The sequence below is a fragment of the Halictus rubicundus genome, chromosome 3 (assembly GCF_050948215.1).
Source record: "Halictus rubicundus isolate RS-2024b chromosome 3, iyHalRubi1_principal, whole genome shotgun sequence".
Taxonomy (NCBI): Eukaryota; Metazoa; Arthropoda; class Insecta; order Hymenoptera; family Halictidae; genus Halictus; species Halictus rubicundus.
This window is the reverse complement of record NC_135151.1, coordinates 14327148-14343443: the sequence shown is the minus strand read 5'-3', so window position 1 is coordinate 14343443 and position 16296 is coordinate 14327148. Positions and strand designations below refer to the sequence as shown.

General features: G+C 33.8%; 1 protein-coding gene and 1 non-coding gene across 3 annotated transcripts; one reads left to right on the top strand and one right to left on the bottom strand.

Moving 5' to 3' along the window:
• Nucleotides 1-1180: 1180 nt before the first annotated feature.
• On the bottom strand, nt 1181-1373 carry LOC143353031 (U2 spliceosomal RNA). Its single transcript, XR_013082047.1, has one exon. It is a non-coding gene; the product is annotated as a U2 spliceosomal RNA (small nuclear RNA).
• A 3349-nt stretch (nt 1374-4722) lies between these two features.
• Set (NAP domain-containing protein SET) lies at nt 4723-11146 on the top strand. 2 transcript variants are annotated; one of them, XM_076785488.1, is made up of 5 exons: nt 4723-5089; nt 6161-6350; nt 6649-6854; nt 7594-7858; nt 7967-11146. In XM_076785488.1, the coding sequence occupies exons 1-5, from the start codon at nt 4832-4834 to the stop codon at nt 7987-7989; spliced, it is 942 nt and encodes a 313-aa protein (XP_076641603.1). In that variant the 5' UTR covers nt 4723-4831; the 3' UTR covers nt 7990-11146. The 2 variants fall into 2 exon arrangements, with proteins under 2 accessions (XP_076641603.1, XP_076641604.1); XM_076785489.1 differs by having other exon boundaries at nt 4725-5089; nt 6658-6854.
• The last annotated feature ends 5150 nt before the right edge of the window (nt 11147-16296 follow it).

Below are 16296 nucleotides of genomic sequence, written 5' to 3'. Positions count from 1 at the left end.
CCCGCTAGGTGTCCCCTTGGACAGGCTCTCTTCTGTCCGAGGTAGATTCCTACTATCGCTATCTTCTTTCCTTTTCTATCTTCCACCTGTCAGCCGCTCTCTTTCGATCTTACCCGTTTCAACTTCTCTCGCTCTATCGCTTTAATTTTTCTCTTTCCTGTTTCGGCCACTTACTTAATTTATTTTACGCAGCTAGCAGACACGAACCTCAGTGCAATATATTCTAATTTATTCTATTTTAACTCATTTTACTCACTCGTCCACTATCTCTATATATTATAAACTTCAAACATTCGTTTAAATAATAAAAATTCATTTCTTTAAAGAATCGTTTAATTAATAAATAGTGTTCGAATATTAATGGGAGTCACTATACTATAGTATGTACTTGCATATTACAATGTAAGTATTACGACTTGGCAACGTCGCTCGGTCTTTTATCCGAACTTCGAATACAATTTCGAATAAAAAATACATTTGATTTTCATTTATTCCTCATGCACGTCTCGAATAAAAAATCGAATGAATCATCTTCCCTTCCCTACATCGAACATTCGAATAAATCTCAAGGCCACGCAAAAATCGTACGTCGAAAATCAAAGATACATTCTGAGTTACGAGTATCTGCCGAAATTCACCGTCGAATACATGGGGGCGCTTGCTAAGAACTATCGAATAAAAATCAAAAATACTTTGCAAACTCATCCGCTGTATCTTCGAATAAATTCCCTCAAATAAATTCTTGCCGCTAGAGGCGTCGAATACGCATAGCCGTTGCTTCGCGATTCGGATGACCCACGGACGACAAATGAAAATCGTGAAAAGTATCCGACGGATAAACTGTGGTGAATATAATGTATCAGAGAGAAACGAGTTCGAATAAAAGATAGATTTTTTCATTTATTTTTATTCGAAATTTTTAAATAAATTTTTGCGTAACTCTGGGTTTCGTTATTTGTATTAGAAATTTTTAAATAATTTTTTGCCCAAATCTGAGCTCTGGTAATTCCCTTTGACGACTTATTTTGCACACGTGGGTTTAACGTCGCGCACAGACCCGAAAAACTCGCGAAACCGAAAATGTGAATTTTGATCAGATTCGAGGAATATATTTTTTTCTCGATTTCTGGGAGTTTCATGGGCTTGTGGAAGAAAAGAAAGATATTATATGCTTTATTAAAGCTAATGGGCCAATCCACACGGCACTGCAATGCGTGGCCGACCCGTGACCGAGGGGGAGCAAGCCCCGACCGCTCCGTCAAATTCCAAAAATCGAGTTAATATTCTGACTCCCCGATGGGGAGTGTATCAGATATTAAGCTGATAAGAACAGATACTACACTTTGATCTTAGCCATGAGGCCGAGAAGCGATGCTATTACAAACTTAAACAGCTTCCTTATACACCACACTGTTCACTTTTAGCTGCGAGAAACATTTTCGAGCGGTGAGCCGCCTAGCGGTCGAGCGGTGGATCAGACTCGGCCCGCGATGGTTGTCATCGACCAAGTCTGCTTCGATTTCATATTAAAATTCGACAATTGATACATAAAGTAAGTTCTCTAAATGAAAAGCTATCTAAATTGCCTTAGCTTACATATCTACAGGGTGGTCCACGCAACTTGCACACCTATATAACTTCCAAAGGATGCGTTGCACGAAAAAGTTTTGTATACAGAAGTTGTATGGTCTGAAGGGGTACACAATTTAGTGTATTTATTTTTTTTACAGGTGGAAGTGTTTCGGAGATTTGAAGGTCGACTTTGTTTTTTTAAATGAAATAGTATATTTTTTATACCAAAATATGGAAGAATGTCGAATTCTGAGTAAAAAAGTATTGACCTTCATTAGCCCTAAACCTAATAATTATCGAGTAATTTCACTTTATTTCCGGAAATTTTCCTTTGCAAAGGAAAATTTCCGGAAATAAAGTGAAATTACTCGATAATTATTAGGTTTAGGGCTAATGAAGGTCAATACTTTTTTACTCAGAATTCGACATTCTTCCATATTTTGGTATAAAAAATATACTATTTCATTTAAAAAAACAAAGTCGACCTTCAAATCTCCGAAACACTTCCACCTGTAAAAAAAATAAATACACTAAATTGTGTACCCCTTCAGACCATACAACTTCTGTATACAAAACTTTTTCGTGCAACGCATCCTTTGGAAGTTATATAGGTGTGCAGGTTGCGTGGACCACCCTGTAGATACGTACCAGAAAAATTCACATTTGGATTTCAATGTTTACATACAGTCAGTCCCATAAGTATTCGTACGCTCTTAAATATCGAATAACTTTGTCAATGTTGTACTATACTACTTGAATTTTTTTGAGAAGTTAGAACAATTGGATCACTATATAAAGTGAACAAATTTTTTTACAAAAATTGCAATTGGTCGAAAGTGCAGAGAAAATACTAAAAGTTGTATTTTGCGACAAAGACGTCTTTAAGACGTCTCTATGATATCTGGGATAATGGGTGTTGCGTTGATGTCTTTTGTAGAATAAGAAGGAAATACATATGTTTAATGAAAAATATTTTATATTTAAATTTAGAAACTACAGTTAATATAACTCAAAGTTGTTGTGAAAAAGTGGTAATTAGGTTTAACGTGTGTTGTGCGTTTAAAATGCGCCAGTGCTACACCGTTTTTATTATTACGTAACATAATTATATGCATTCTTCGGTATAGTGCAGTATAGTGAACAACGGATTTTTAAAATGCTACGATAATATATTTCGTCTTGTGAGAGCGACCTTAAGAGAAAAAAAAATAAGACATAAAAGACGCAACATTTGTAGATCTACAGGTTTTGTCTAACTTATTTTTCAGTGCAATCAATAATTTAGAAGATATTCGAGAAAAATTAAATAATTAATTATTTCAATGTTTACGGGCCCGGGGCACACTTTCTCGTTATCCGATCAAGCTCAGACTTTGCAATAAAAATCTGTTCAAATGTTGAAGATAAAAGCCACACTGCTGTCCATATATCTGCTGGAGTTTCGAATAACTTCGAGGACCACGTGTCACGTGTATCACAAACGGTGCGATTTGCTCACAGAAGTCATACATGTTGCAGTATATTGCTATATAATTTTTTTCTGTGACAAGTTGCAACACAATGTTATTTAATTTTTGTTAGATAAATGCATTCGTAATCGCAACTTGATTGAAATCTGTCCGAACATACTCAGATCCCGTATAAACAAATTAGAAACTTCGAAGGGATAGAACAATGTATTGACATTGTGTCTGGGACAGAACATATTTTTGAAGGACTGAATTTAGACGATGTAGAATTGGGCGGGAACAATAGTAGCGAAGAAGCCTGTAGCGAATAATTTAATTTTTTAATAGTTCTTGTTCATGTAATTAAACTTTTTACTTACATGTATACATTATATTTATATTAAAAGTATTATGGTTCCTGAGTAATATGCCGTTCAGTTTATTTCTAGATTTATCTACCAGTCTGTATTAACCATTACTTAAGTAATTACTTAAGTATGAATTGATACTAGTAAAAGATACGGTATTGTGTATTGTCAAATAATGATGCATTATAGTAAATATAATTCAATTTAACCATATAATTAAAAAATATTTCGAACAAAAGTTTTACAGTATACAGTTGACGACAAATTTCAATAACAACTAATTATAAAAAACTTGTCATTAAAAAAAAATTAGGATAAACTTTTTTACTAATGGAAACTTACATTTTTGGTGCATTAATCAATGCATCTTTGTATTCCCTTTAAAAAATTAAGGTACGTAGGTCAAAAATTGATGAGTTAGAAGTTATAATTTTTGTCCAGAATGTCTATTTATATGCCGCACTGCGCGACGCGGCAAAAACCGATCCGCGTGTCTTTCTTTTCATACGCTGTCCTTCTTTGCGTCCGAAACTTCTGTCGTTCATTAGATAAGTAACTATCATCGGAATTATATCATATTTAGTATCATTTTCATGAGAAAAATGTAAAAAATTTGTTTGTGAAGAAGCCATAAAAAAAGTAATGAAAAATATAGAAGTTTCTTCGTTTTATTGGTAGTGGTGTCACACGATTTATCATATTTTGAAATAATGTTTATTAGAATTTTAAAGATTTTCATACTTTCATTTTTTCGCGGCAAATAAAATATTTCCACCGAAGTCTAAGGAAATCTTACAGAGATGAAACTTACACGGAAATTTTTAGAGAACCAATTTCTGTATACATAGCCATACACTTATGTACATAATTTTATGTAGTATGAACATAGCTTCAAACTACTTACATAATTTCCACAGAGGATTCTTACTCTATATCAATTCGAAATCACAGGTTACATCCTACACATCTATAGTTTTTTTACTATACTACGCTTCAAATATTACCGCGTTCTTCAACCTCTTCAATTTTTTGCATGCATTTCTTCTTCTTTTCTCTAATAACCACAAAAAGCACAGTCTACTGTAGGCTGTGACAAAATGTATGCATTCTAACTATAAGTTGATTCTTCGACCAATAGCGATCCGCTAGCATCGCACACATTCTCGCTATTGGCCGAAAAATTATCTTGAAGTTAGAACGTATACACTTTGCTAGTCATCATCTGGAGTGCGCACGGTACGAGTACGTACGTACTCGACATTAAGATAATAGCATGGGTAACAAAAATGGAGTGGCGCGTCTAGATAAGCTATTGACTTCGTGGTTGCAGTTAGCTTGCTTACCCGCCGCGAATTAGTGACACGAGCGTGACGAACGCGGAGTGAGTGCCTACTGAAAATAAACAGAAAGTAGTGGAGTGGTGACAAGAGCGCGGGTCGAACGATGGCTTCGCCGAACAAAAAGTCCAAGGAATTGGAGGACCCAAGTTCGGGCGAGGGTGTTGAGTCGCGGGATTACGATATTGAAATACAGAAAACACTCGAAGAGATTGACGGGTGTCAGAATCAAATCGATGGCCTCAATGAGAAAGCCAGCGACGAAATCCTCGAAGTTGAGAAGAAGTATAATAAGTTGCGTAAGCCCTATTTCCAAAAACGGAATGACATTATTAAAAGGATACCCAATTTTTGGGTGACTGCTGTATCCTTTCGTACAATAACGTTACATTCTCATTAATAATAATTACTAATGTATCTTTGACGTTTCTCAGCAATGCCGGCGTCCACCGGCGCTAGTCGCCATCTTGCCTACTTGTATACGTACGAAAGTATGTATAACTACACATGCGGTCACGCGGAATATGATTTTTATAGAAACCACTTTTCCAGATTATTGATACATTAATGCCATTTGGTAATCTGTTACCAGCTTCATGCTATTCATCAATTCTATTACCTGTTTATTGAGAATGGCAACATTTTCAGTTTATCTCGATGCAACAACGTAAATATATTTTTGTTTCGTGATATTATTTTTCTGTGTTTACAACTATAAATCTTGGTTGCACTTATAATATCGTAATTGTAGTTATTAATTTTTTAACCTGTAATTTAAATGTGTTCTTATACGTAATTCATCTACAATGCAGTTTTGATATATGAAATCGACTCATTAGTAATTCATCCGTTACTTGTGTAACGCAAATATTTCGTTAATGATTGTACAATATGTAAACTCATGTACTTTTTTAGATTACATTTACCGTTCCTACGCCAATATTCAAATTTCTATTTTACATTTGTGATCTTCTTGATCTTATTCTAGAAAACTATAATTTCAAATATTGAAAGCCATATTGTCCATTTATTTTGAATTTAGATAATACATAATACTACAGATAAAGTTTTATGATTTTTTATCATACATTATTCAGAAACTACAGTTTTAATTTCCATAACAAGAGGTAAGAAAAGATAAATTGAATAGTTTTTGCTCATAATAAAAGAAGCTGTAGAGATATTGCAAGTTCTATTTCTATTTTAATTGAAATATTTACATATGATCGTGTATAGCTTATACTACTGTGATTTAGTAGAAATTTCTTATTCGTTATATTAATTTATTTAGAATATGACATACATGTACATAATATTCTGTAATAACTTTTTGCTATAATTTAGATAATATTTATAAGGTTACATTTACATACTTATTGTATCTTCCGTATTAATATAGATAAGTATGATATATATTTCCTTATTACATATATAGTTTGTAAACAACAAAGAAATAGCAGAAATATTGGAAGAAGATGAAGAAGATGCTCTTCGATTCTTGAACAAACTAGAAGTGGAAGAGTTTGAAGATATTAAGTCTGGTTATAGAATCAATTTTCACTTTGATGAAAATCCCTATTTCGAAAACGAAGTACTTACAAAGGAATTTCATCTAGGTTCTTCTGGTGAGAAAATTTTTAAATCTAAATATTATTTTGTTTACACTGCAATACAAATGTGAATAATTTATTATTTTAATTTCAACAGTTTGAAATACTTTTTGTATGCACTGATAAATAAAATTGCATTCAATGCACAATGTAAAATTGTTTCTGTTAGAAGGAACAAGTGTATCTATGCTTGAATGCATCAGTATTTTATTTTATCGGATTATGTACCAATAACTTTTGAAAAATTTCGAAATGAAGATTGAAATTGCATTGAACAATCATAGTTTTGATGTATCTCCTGCTTTTTTTGCAGGAGATCCAGCTTCTCAAAGTACACCTATACGTTGGAAAGAAGGTGCAGATTTAACAAAACGAGCAAAAACCAAAGCCCCATTAAAAGGTCGTAAAAGGCCATTAAAACACAGGTCATTCTTCGACTGGTTTACGGATCATGGTGATCCCAGTTCAGATGAAATAGCAGAATTAATTAAAGATGATATGTGGCCTAATCCTTTGCAGGTACATTTGTTTATTAACGAATAAAGTAGTAATTTAGTAAAATTTTTTATAATGCGATTATGTTATACAGGGTGACCCAAAAATGTTGTACTTCCTTCAAAGGGGTAATTCCTGTGATCATTTGAAGTAACTTTGTACTTTGCGGAAATGTTCTCCGCGGCTTTCTTAAGGAGTTATTACGAAAAACACGGGCCAATCAGGGCGCGGCAACAGCGGACAGATTTCGGCTCGGCCAATGTCAAGCCACGCTCAGCGGGACCTGTCGCTGAACCGAAATTCGTCCGCTGTATCCATGCTCTAATCGGTCCGCATTTTTCGTTAATAACTCCTTAAAAAAGTTACTTCAAATGATCTCAGAAATCGACCCTTTCAAGGAAGTACAACATTTTTTAGACACTCTGTATGGATATTCTTATATGATGTACTAAGCGCCGTGCAAGGAAAACTTGTAAAAATGAATGCAGGTTGAGTGGTTATTAGGCACATATAATTTTGTCATTGGGTGCAGTGGTAATATCAACGAATCAGATTATGCAATAGACGGGATCCCCCCCTTGCCCCTTTATTCCACAGACACACATAGTACATTATAGTCATGTAAATCTTTTAATTATTCTATTTTAGGTTTTCAATAACTAAAACATACCTTTTAATTTCTTTGCTGAAACAATTCTACTGTCGTTTATCGTTAACTAAAATTGAAATACAGGTAATTGATACTTTGTCCATTTGTTGTCAGTATTATTTAGCACCAGATATGGATGTTGAAAATGGTATTGAAGGAGATGGTGAAGATTGTGACACGGAAGAGGAAGAGGAAGATGAAGATGGCGGGGCGGATGATGGTGATGAAGCGGGTGAAGGCGAGGAAGGAGATGATAGTATAGTTGTCGTCGAAGATGATGTCGATGAAGATGAAGAAGAAGAAGAGGCTGTGAACGACGAAGATGAGGGGGTAAACGAAGAGGATGAATTATTAGTGGATGATGAAGTAGACCGCGAAGGTAAAAATATTGTTTTTCTTTTTATTGATTCGGTTATTTCATTACGATATTTTATAGTACTTATAAGTATTATTTCCTTGTATTTTTATCTGAATTTTTGTTTCACAGATGGCGATGGGGAAGAACCATAATAGAATTCAAAGTTGATTTTTCATAAGATTGGTTACAGTCATAGAGATTGAGAAAGAATCATTGAACATACACATTGGAGATCAGATTGGTTGGACATAGACGAAGTTTGCAGGACTGAAACTATTGAGCCATATGAATAAACCTCGGGACATTTTTCGAAAAATACAGTAGGGAACTGACAATGAGTTTTGCAGACCTAATATTTTTTGGCGCGAGAAACTATCACTAGTATGAAAATACAATATTTATTCGATTGTGTTACAAGTTGTTAGGGTAACGACGGGGTGCGAATTAAATTAGCTAGGTTTCACGTTGCACTTTGTTCTGTAACAGTGTCGGAATGCAGTACGAACTCCTTAGTTGTATTCATATGGCCTAGTCATTTTCTATCGTAGCAGGCATACGATGAAAAACACCTGTTCAGTTTTATCATGTTATGACTGTATTAAGAAAAAAGTAAATTATAAATTATGACATAATAGCGAACAGGTGATTTTTTCGTATTGTCTCTTCATAAAAATTGATTCCATCACATTTCTTCCAGAACGAGGTGTTTTAGGTACTTTTTGAGGGTGACAGTTTATAATTACGTACCAAGATCTGTAACGATCGATTTGTTGTTAACGAGAGAACTATTTATTTCTAGACTAGTAAAATTAGGTACTTGTAAAAGATTGTACCCTATTACTAGATTACATTTGTGAAGATATCTCTATAATTTATTTAACAGTACAGGCTCCTAAAGAAAGAGATAGACAACTTTATAGATTCTCAATAATTTAATATACTTTAAAACATGATGGAATACATATCGCGGAGAACCGAAATTTTATTACCAGGATAGTTCAATCGGATCATGTGTACAAAGATGTAAAGTACATTAATATGAAACCAGTTTTGATACGAATCTACGTCATTCTCATTTAGAAATTTACACGGATAAGTTTGATAAAATCATTTCTCATGTAACGTATTTGTAATCCTTTGTTATATGAATTTTACAAAAGAAATATTCGCATATTATAACATTATGTTACACTGTGTTTCACACTATTGATTTGCAAGTATATTTACACTAATATAGCTTTATTTTGAGTATTATATATGAATGTATTAAGATTATACAATATAATATATTAAATGTACATTTTACCGAGTTTTACGCAAAAAGAAAAGAAATGAAGATAAAGAGGAGCAAACTTCATACATATATGTCCATTTTAATCGTACAACTAATTGTACGTAATATTTTTTATTTATCATTTTATTTATAATACTTTTTACTTTGTATGCAACGAATAGTTTAGTCTGAACGTCATAATTGAACAAACGGTTGAAACTTGTCACGCTCAAAATGGAAATCAGCATGTGCATATCACCTCGTTCTCATTCTTCCAGATTTTACATGATAAAAAAGTGTCCACTTTCGCAAGGTGAAAATATATTGCAAACGTTTTTTCACACATAGTTCGACACGCACTTCTAATTCTAAAGGCACCTTGCCAAATTACTGTTGCGATCCAAAGGTGAAGTTAGAATCAGGAGTCCAATTGTAAACCCCTGTTATAGTTCCCGCGGTGTGCCAACAAAGAAACACATTGCGATCAATTTTCGGTGTCGGATGCAGGCAAAGGTTATATCAAATGGTTCTTAATCAGCGTTCCTTCTGGGATCTAGGAAAAATCAAATAATTACGCCGCTCAAAGTAGATAAACACTATTTATACCTGATTTGATCATATTCAAAACTATCCAAGGAATACACATGTTTTTAAGCGTAACCAGTTTATTAGGTCTTGGATAAAACAGTTTCGACTTAAGGGGCGATCTTTCGATTAATACGTGAAATTATTATGATATTATAAAAATCTCCTAGAATAAGATTCCTATTTTTCTACTAAATATTTAACGTTAGCAATGTAAGCAATTATTTGATTCCTCCTAGAAAGCGATATAAGGTGCACTCTTCTACAACGTATACTGTCATTAAAAAATTTCGAAAAAACCAACTATTGTCCTGAAATTTCACTACGTAATCGATACGGTGCGCGATTGTAAGTAATGTATTGGCGCGATGAGGTGCAGGGTACATTCAAGATTCGATGTAAATTTGAATCATTCGTAGATGCTCTTGAATATTTTACCGTTACTGCAATCCTACATTCGGTACATAAATACTTGTTACCGTCATTGAAAGAAATAGAAGCAAAGCAATAAGAACTCTTTGTAGCATTTAATTTACTGAAGTGGGCTAATTAATAGAACCGAGCTATGCAATAGCTATGAAATTTCTTATCAATAAGAGGTATAATATTTAAATGATTTTTATTTACAATATTTGTATATGTATTGAGTTTGTATTGATTCGATGTTCTAAATTTTTTTGTTGTGTTTAATTAACACTTTAAGCTTAAATATAATGTCATATACACAGTATAGAAATTCATCATTTTATGTTACATAATACTGTGAAAAAACTATGTATGTTTGATCTATTAATTAGCTGACGATGACAGTCATTTTGATTGATGATGTATTTGTACAGAAATCATAGACAAGTAGTAAACTGCATTGAGTCGACTAATTTAGGCAGCTCTGTAACGTATTCACGAAGTAGCTACGCGAATAGTCTTCACCTTTTTTTTATTCTGCGAATCTCAGGGGTTGTGTTAAACGTAGATAGATCACAGGGTGGTCATTCTTTAAATGTCGAGTCTGCTACGAAATCCTCGTTTTCTTCCGAGTTTTGCATTTCAAATTCGACAGTTTCGAATTCCTACGATGCGTTATGGTTATTCTGTACCTCGTCTGCGGAATTGTAGTTATTAATTAATTAATTCTAATAATTAATTAATAATTAATTATAATAGTCCTGCGAGTTGGCACATGGTTGCACAAAAAGATACCTGTGTCCAGGATGAATGAGTGAGAGAGTAGGCGGGCAGGGTGGAAAGACACAGAACAACTGGGTGTACACATTTTTTTCTTTTTTTAATCAACGTATTCGTGTTACGCAATCATACATTAAATTAACAAAATAAAGTTGTCAGTTTGAGATAGGAATGAGTTTTTATATTTGAAATTAATTAGCGACATAAGGTACACGATTATAAAACGTTTTAATATAAAGTGATCGGTCGAAACATTTTAACTTGAATTTTGTTTTTTTTTTCTTCGTACGATCATCCCTCGGAGACAAATTGATCATATCGTTGCATTGACTTTGGCGTGCTCGTTCTCGCATCATTTCCCTACCATTTATATTGCCATGGTCGTCGATGAACATTGCATTCTGGTGGCACCGTTTTTTCTCATTGATATTCAACCTGATCGTCATCCCTGGTTTTCCCATTTTTTAAATCTGACTTACATATATGTCAGAGCTTATTATTTCACACGAAAAATAAGGTTTTTGATTTGTAATAAAACAAGAAAGTCCACTTCGATTGTACAATACTTTTAGCAATGCTATAAAAGATTTTCGAATATTGATGTGACCAAGAAACAAAATTATACGAGGGACAAGTAATTCTGGAAAATGTAACGATAATAAGTGGTAAATGTAAGAAGCTAATATATAAGATTTGATTGTTTGTAATACGCGTTTGTAAGATGTAAGAAATTTGTTAAAAAGTTTTTACTCGTATGAAATTCTATTGACGTACAGGGAATCAGGGATGTGAAACTAAACGACGATTATCCGAACTATAACGATTCAGAAAATAAATTTTTAGTGGAACAAATATGTGGGGACTTGTCGTGAAGACCGATATGAATTTAGGACGCTCTACCTTAAACACACCTCACAGTCTTGTTACGTGTTCGTTAATTGCATTTCTTATGTTATGTTACAGTGAGATGTAGCTAAAAATATTTTTACACTGACCGCTACTATTATTTACATAATGCTATACGAACGGAATATAATTATGTATATGGAAAATAAAGTTGATCGAGTATGTAATTTAAACAACCTCCTGTAGAGAGTGGCATGTTTCATATTTTCTCATCGGATCGAAATATTGTTCTTACATTGTATTTATTTTTTTACTATTCGTATACGTTTATTAATATTTAAATATTAGTACGTACAAAAATACTCGGTGTGTGTTTTATTAATGCTTGTTACAATAGATCTGCGCGAAAAAAAACAACTAGAAAGAGTTTCGAAAAGAATTATGAAAAGAAATAATCAACTTTTTAGAACTTATAACAAATTAATTTTCTTGTTTGGATAATCGACGTTTTTTATTTCGTGCGAAACTGAAACGACTTTTTTTGTGACCGCTTACTATTTATTTCAATTAACGTTTGTCCTTGAACATTTTCTAATCAATTCAATCGGGAGAACGTGTTCTTTAATGTGTGTGACAAATTACAAAGCTAATAGAGTCATAACTGAATTTAAGTGTGAAGATGTGATTTTTTAAGTTGTAGAAATGATAATAGATCCCCGTTTTCTAGTTAATATATGTATATCGTCAGAAGAGTTCTACAGACTATATTTTACGATACATAATAATTTATTGTGCCATTAGTATACATGCTACAATCTTTTAACGTAGATTCTACATTAGCGTTATTCAGATCACCTGTACATATAGAATAATACGCTATTATATCCACTAAATTATGGATTTGAAGGTAAATATATTAATAAAGTATTTCTTTTTATACGATGTATCGAAAACTTGATATTATAAGACGTTTTACAAATATCGTTATCGTATACAACTATACATATAACTTTACAAGTATTGAGAGATATTCCTGTAATGTTTCAATTTGCAACCGGTTCGAATTGAAACAATTTTCTAGCGTGTCTAACGAAAGCGAAGTTAAGAGATAAATTAATTCTGAACACTCGAATGTATACAATTAAAGATGGAATAACAACGATCTGAAGCGATTTATCCTCCACCAAATAAGAGCATGATCAAATTTGCACTTTCACAGATACGAAAGTACAACGGTGTGCCAGAATCTCTTGCTAAATAAACAAGAAAACACTAAAATTGCACAAATAAATGGAGAAAACTTGAAAATTTCTATGAATGGCTTGAACTTTGAAATGGCTACGATTAAAAATTTCGTTAGTAGGCTTTGATAGATAAAGCACTAAAAAGATGTTAAAAAACAAACCGTTCTTTTGGGTACATAGTTTCCGTGACGACTGACATGTCTATCCTCCAGTTTATATGACGTAAAAATTCCAATTAGGTCTTACTTTACACACGTACATTTATCATTTGACCTAGAATTAAGAAAGAAATTCCCAACAAAATAATAATAGAGATATGTAGCTGTTCCCATTTAAATGATCTACCTGTATGAACACTAATTTAATTAGTCGAAATAATATGAGTAAAGCAACTAGTAGGGTAAGGGACCCAATTACTGTGGAGGTGCCTATATTAAGTCTACTTATTTTTAAAGCGTAATGAATATTAAAAAAGAGACATATAAGGTATACAGGGTGTTTCGTAAATGGCGGGCAAAACTTTAGGAATAGATTCCTAATGCTTAGAGAAGAAAAAAATGTTGTATCAACATAGGTCCGGAAAAGATTAGTTTCTGAATTATTAAAGTCTTTGTGTCACAATTCTCGTCACATCTTCTTGAAGGCATTAACAATGTTTTTCAAGTGATCGCCGGTCTATGTTTATGTTATCGATGTGTATTATTCTCATACTTGTATTGAGAACATATTGAACATTTCCTCTAAGGCGACGTGACGAGAATTGTGGCACAAAAACTTTAATAATTCAGAAACTAATCATTTCCGAACCAATATAAATTAATATAATTTTTTTGTCTTCTCTAAGAGAAACACCCGCTATACGTCATATGTCTCTTTTTTAATATTCATTACGCTTTAAAAATAAGTATAATTAATGTAGGCACAGTAATTGGATCCGTCTCGGCCTACCTAAAAATCGAATCTTTTAAGTTATTATATATGATTCTCGCGTTTAAACATTTTTTTGGAATAACAAATGATGACAATGTAGGTCAGCCTGGATAAGAAACTGCGATTTGGAGCATTCCACCGGTGATTACAGTGAATCATTGTGTCTCTGACAGCTTGAAGGACTCAGGGTTTACGATAGCTGAAAGGAATCCCTTACCTTCCTCGTGTTATATCATCGTTACGTCTTCTTCGGCTGGACTTTCTGGTCCCCGGCCGGGAATACAAGTAGACCGTACAAGTAGACACATGCTGCTGTCGCGGAGGACGCAAAAAACGACATTTCAGATTCAAACGGAGTCAGCGTGCAGACAGCCGACATGGTGGACGGCGAAATATTTGACTTTTTCACAACACAAGACACTGTGGACTCGGATGTTACACGATCGCCACTGTGTTGCGCGTGTCACGGTCATCGCAACCTCTTTAACCCGATGATGACTGCCGGTCTATTCGCTGCTTTTCGTGGTACACGTTTCCCTTCGGTCTTTCCCACCAACCTCGCGCGAAACTCATGAATGGAAATATACTCGTCGATTCCTTTCAGATCACTAAAGCGAATTTTTGGTCATTTTACGCTTCCCCTTAAATTGGAGTTGTAGGGTAATTATATTCCAGTAACCGTTTAAGGCTAGTAGTCAGCCATCTTGAGCGTTCTTAGTATTAGTACACTTTTTTCTAAATTTTTATCTACTATTTTGTAAATATTCATTTGAAGTATTTTATTAGATTCGAAGTGAGGAACAATGCTGACCATTGTGTTCGCTCAAATGTGTAGAAGTTTGTTGGTAAATAGCTCTCATTTTGAAGTAGTTTATTTCCGGAAAGGCACGTTTACCCTACATTTATTCCCTTATTTATACCCTATATTTATTGCATGCTTCGAAGACAAGTTACAGTTTATTCAATTAAACTTTATAAAATCTAAGCACTGCCTATTTTAATAATAATAATAATAATAATTTTTCTAATAAGCCTTATTGCTTATCCAGTGCTAGATATATTATTTCAAGATAGATAGATTAATTTTTCAAGGGCGACGCTCGATCCTCGATTTTTTTTTTTTTTTGTACGATCGAGTTACCTAGCAGATGTTACCATAATACGTTGATTGATTAGACTCGTTTTCATATTTTTCATAGCTATCCTCCACTTCAAGGAAATGCACAGTGGCGGGTGAAACTGTAAATCGTACCTAGCAATTTGTTGTGGTGTAATAAATTTTTGTTCGTTACAGTCAATACGGTTCGTTGTCCTTGAAGGACATTGAACTGAATAATAAATAAGTTTTTACAACACGAAGCGAAAGACAATTCCGTCATTATCGATTAAAGGAATTTATATCCTCGAAGAGCGTTTGGATATTTTTAAGTGCAAGTTTTATAGAGGGGATTCCAGAATTGAATGAAATCGATGATTCCGAACGCAATGCCGGTTCTTGATCGCCGTCACAAAGAAGAAGAATCCTGACAATTCATAGAGCAGACGAAAGAGGGGACACAACACAAGATTTACCCCCTACGGGCGTCACGGAAATTCGCGAGATCAACAAGGCGTCTACTGTCCACGGGACACTGACAAAAAAAGGATCTTTGTGCCTCGTGACAGCGAGTCGGGAGCATATGCCGCCAGTGTTATGGCGAAGACGCTGTCAAAACTCCTGGAGGGGGCCGCCTTTTGAGAAAGAAACACGGTAGCTAGTAGCGATGGCTCTAACACCCTCGCATATTACAAATCTACAGAATCTCACAAAAATATGGCTCCATCGGCCAAGGGTTTCGGATCATTTACTGATCCCTAGTTAAATTATATTGTTCGATGAATTTTCCTTGTTTCACTAACAAATTAATGCTTTCTCACTCTGCAGATAAAATAATTACGTAAGTACGGAGAATATGCGTCAGCTCCTACGCAAAAACAAGCGGTTTTCGCCTTCCCGAAAACAAGTTGTTTAAAAATAAAGATCTATTAACAAATCGTACATTTGAATGAACACAATGATCAGCCTCATATACCAGAACCCTGATCATATTCCTTACTTCCAATGTCCTCAATGTCTTCCTCATGTCCTCGTATCATAAAACATTTAGAAAATAGCATGTTAATAATAATACCGCTTCAGATGGCTAACTATTAGCCGAAAAGGGCTGCCTACTAGAACTATTATGCCAGTAGGTGTAAAAATAAGCTCTTTCCACTCAACTTCATACGATCAACGCACCTGTTTCAATGGAAATATGCAGTTTGTTTAAAAATTAATTTTTTCAAAATTGACCTCGACACGAACTAGCCTTTTTATATAGTTCAATGTAAATTTAAAAGATTATCAGACAAAATTT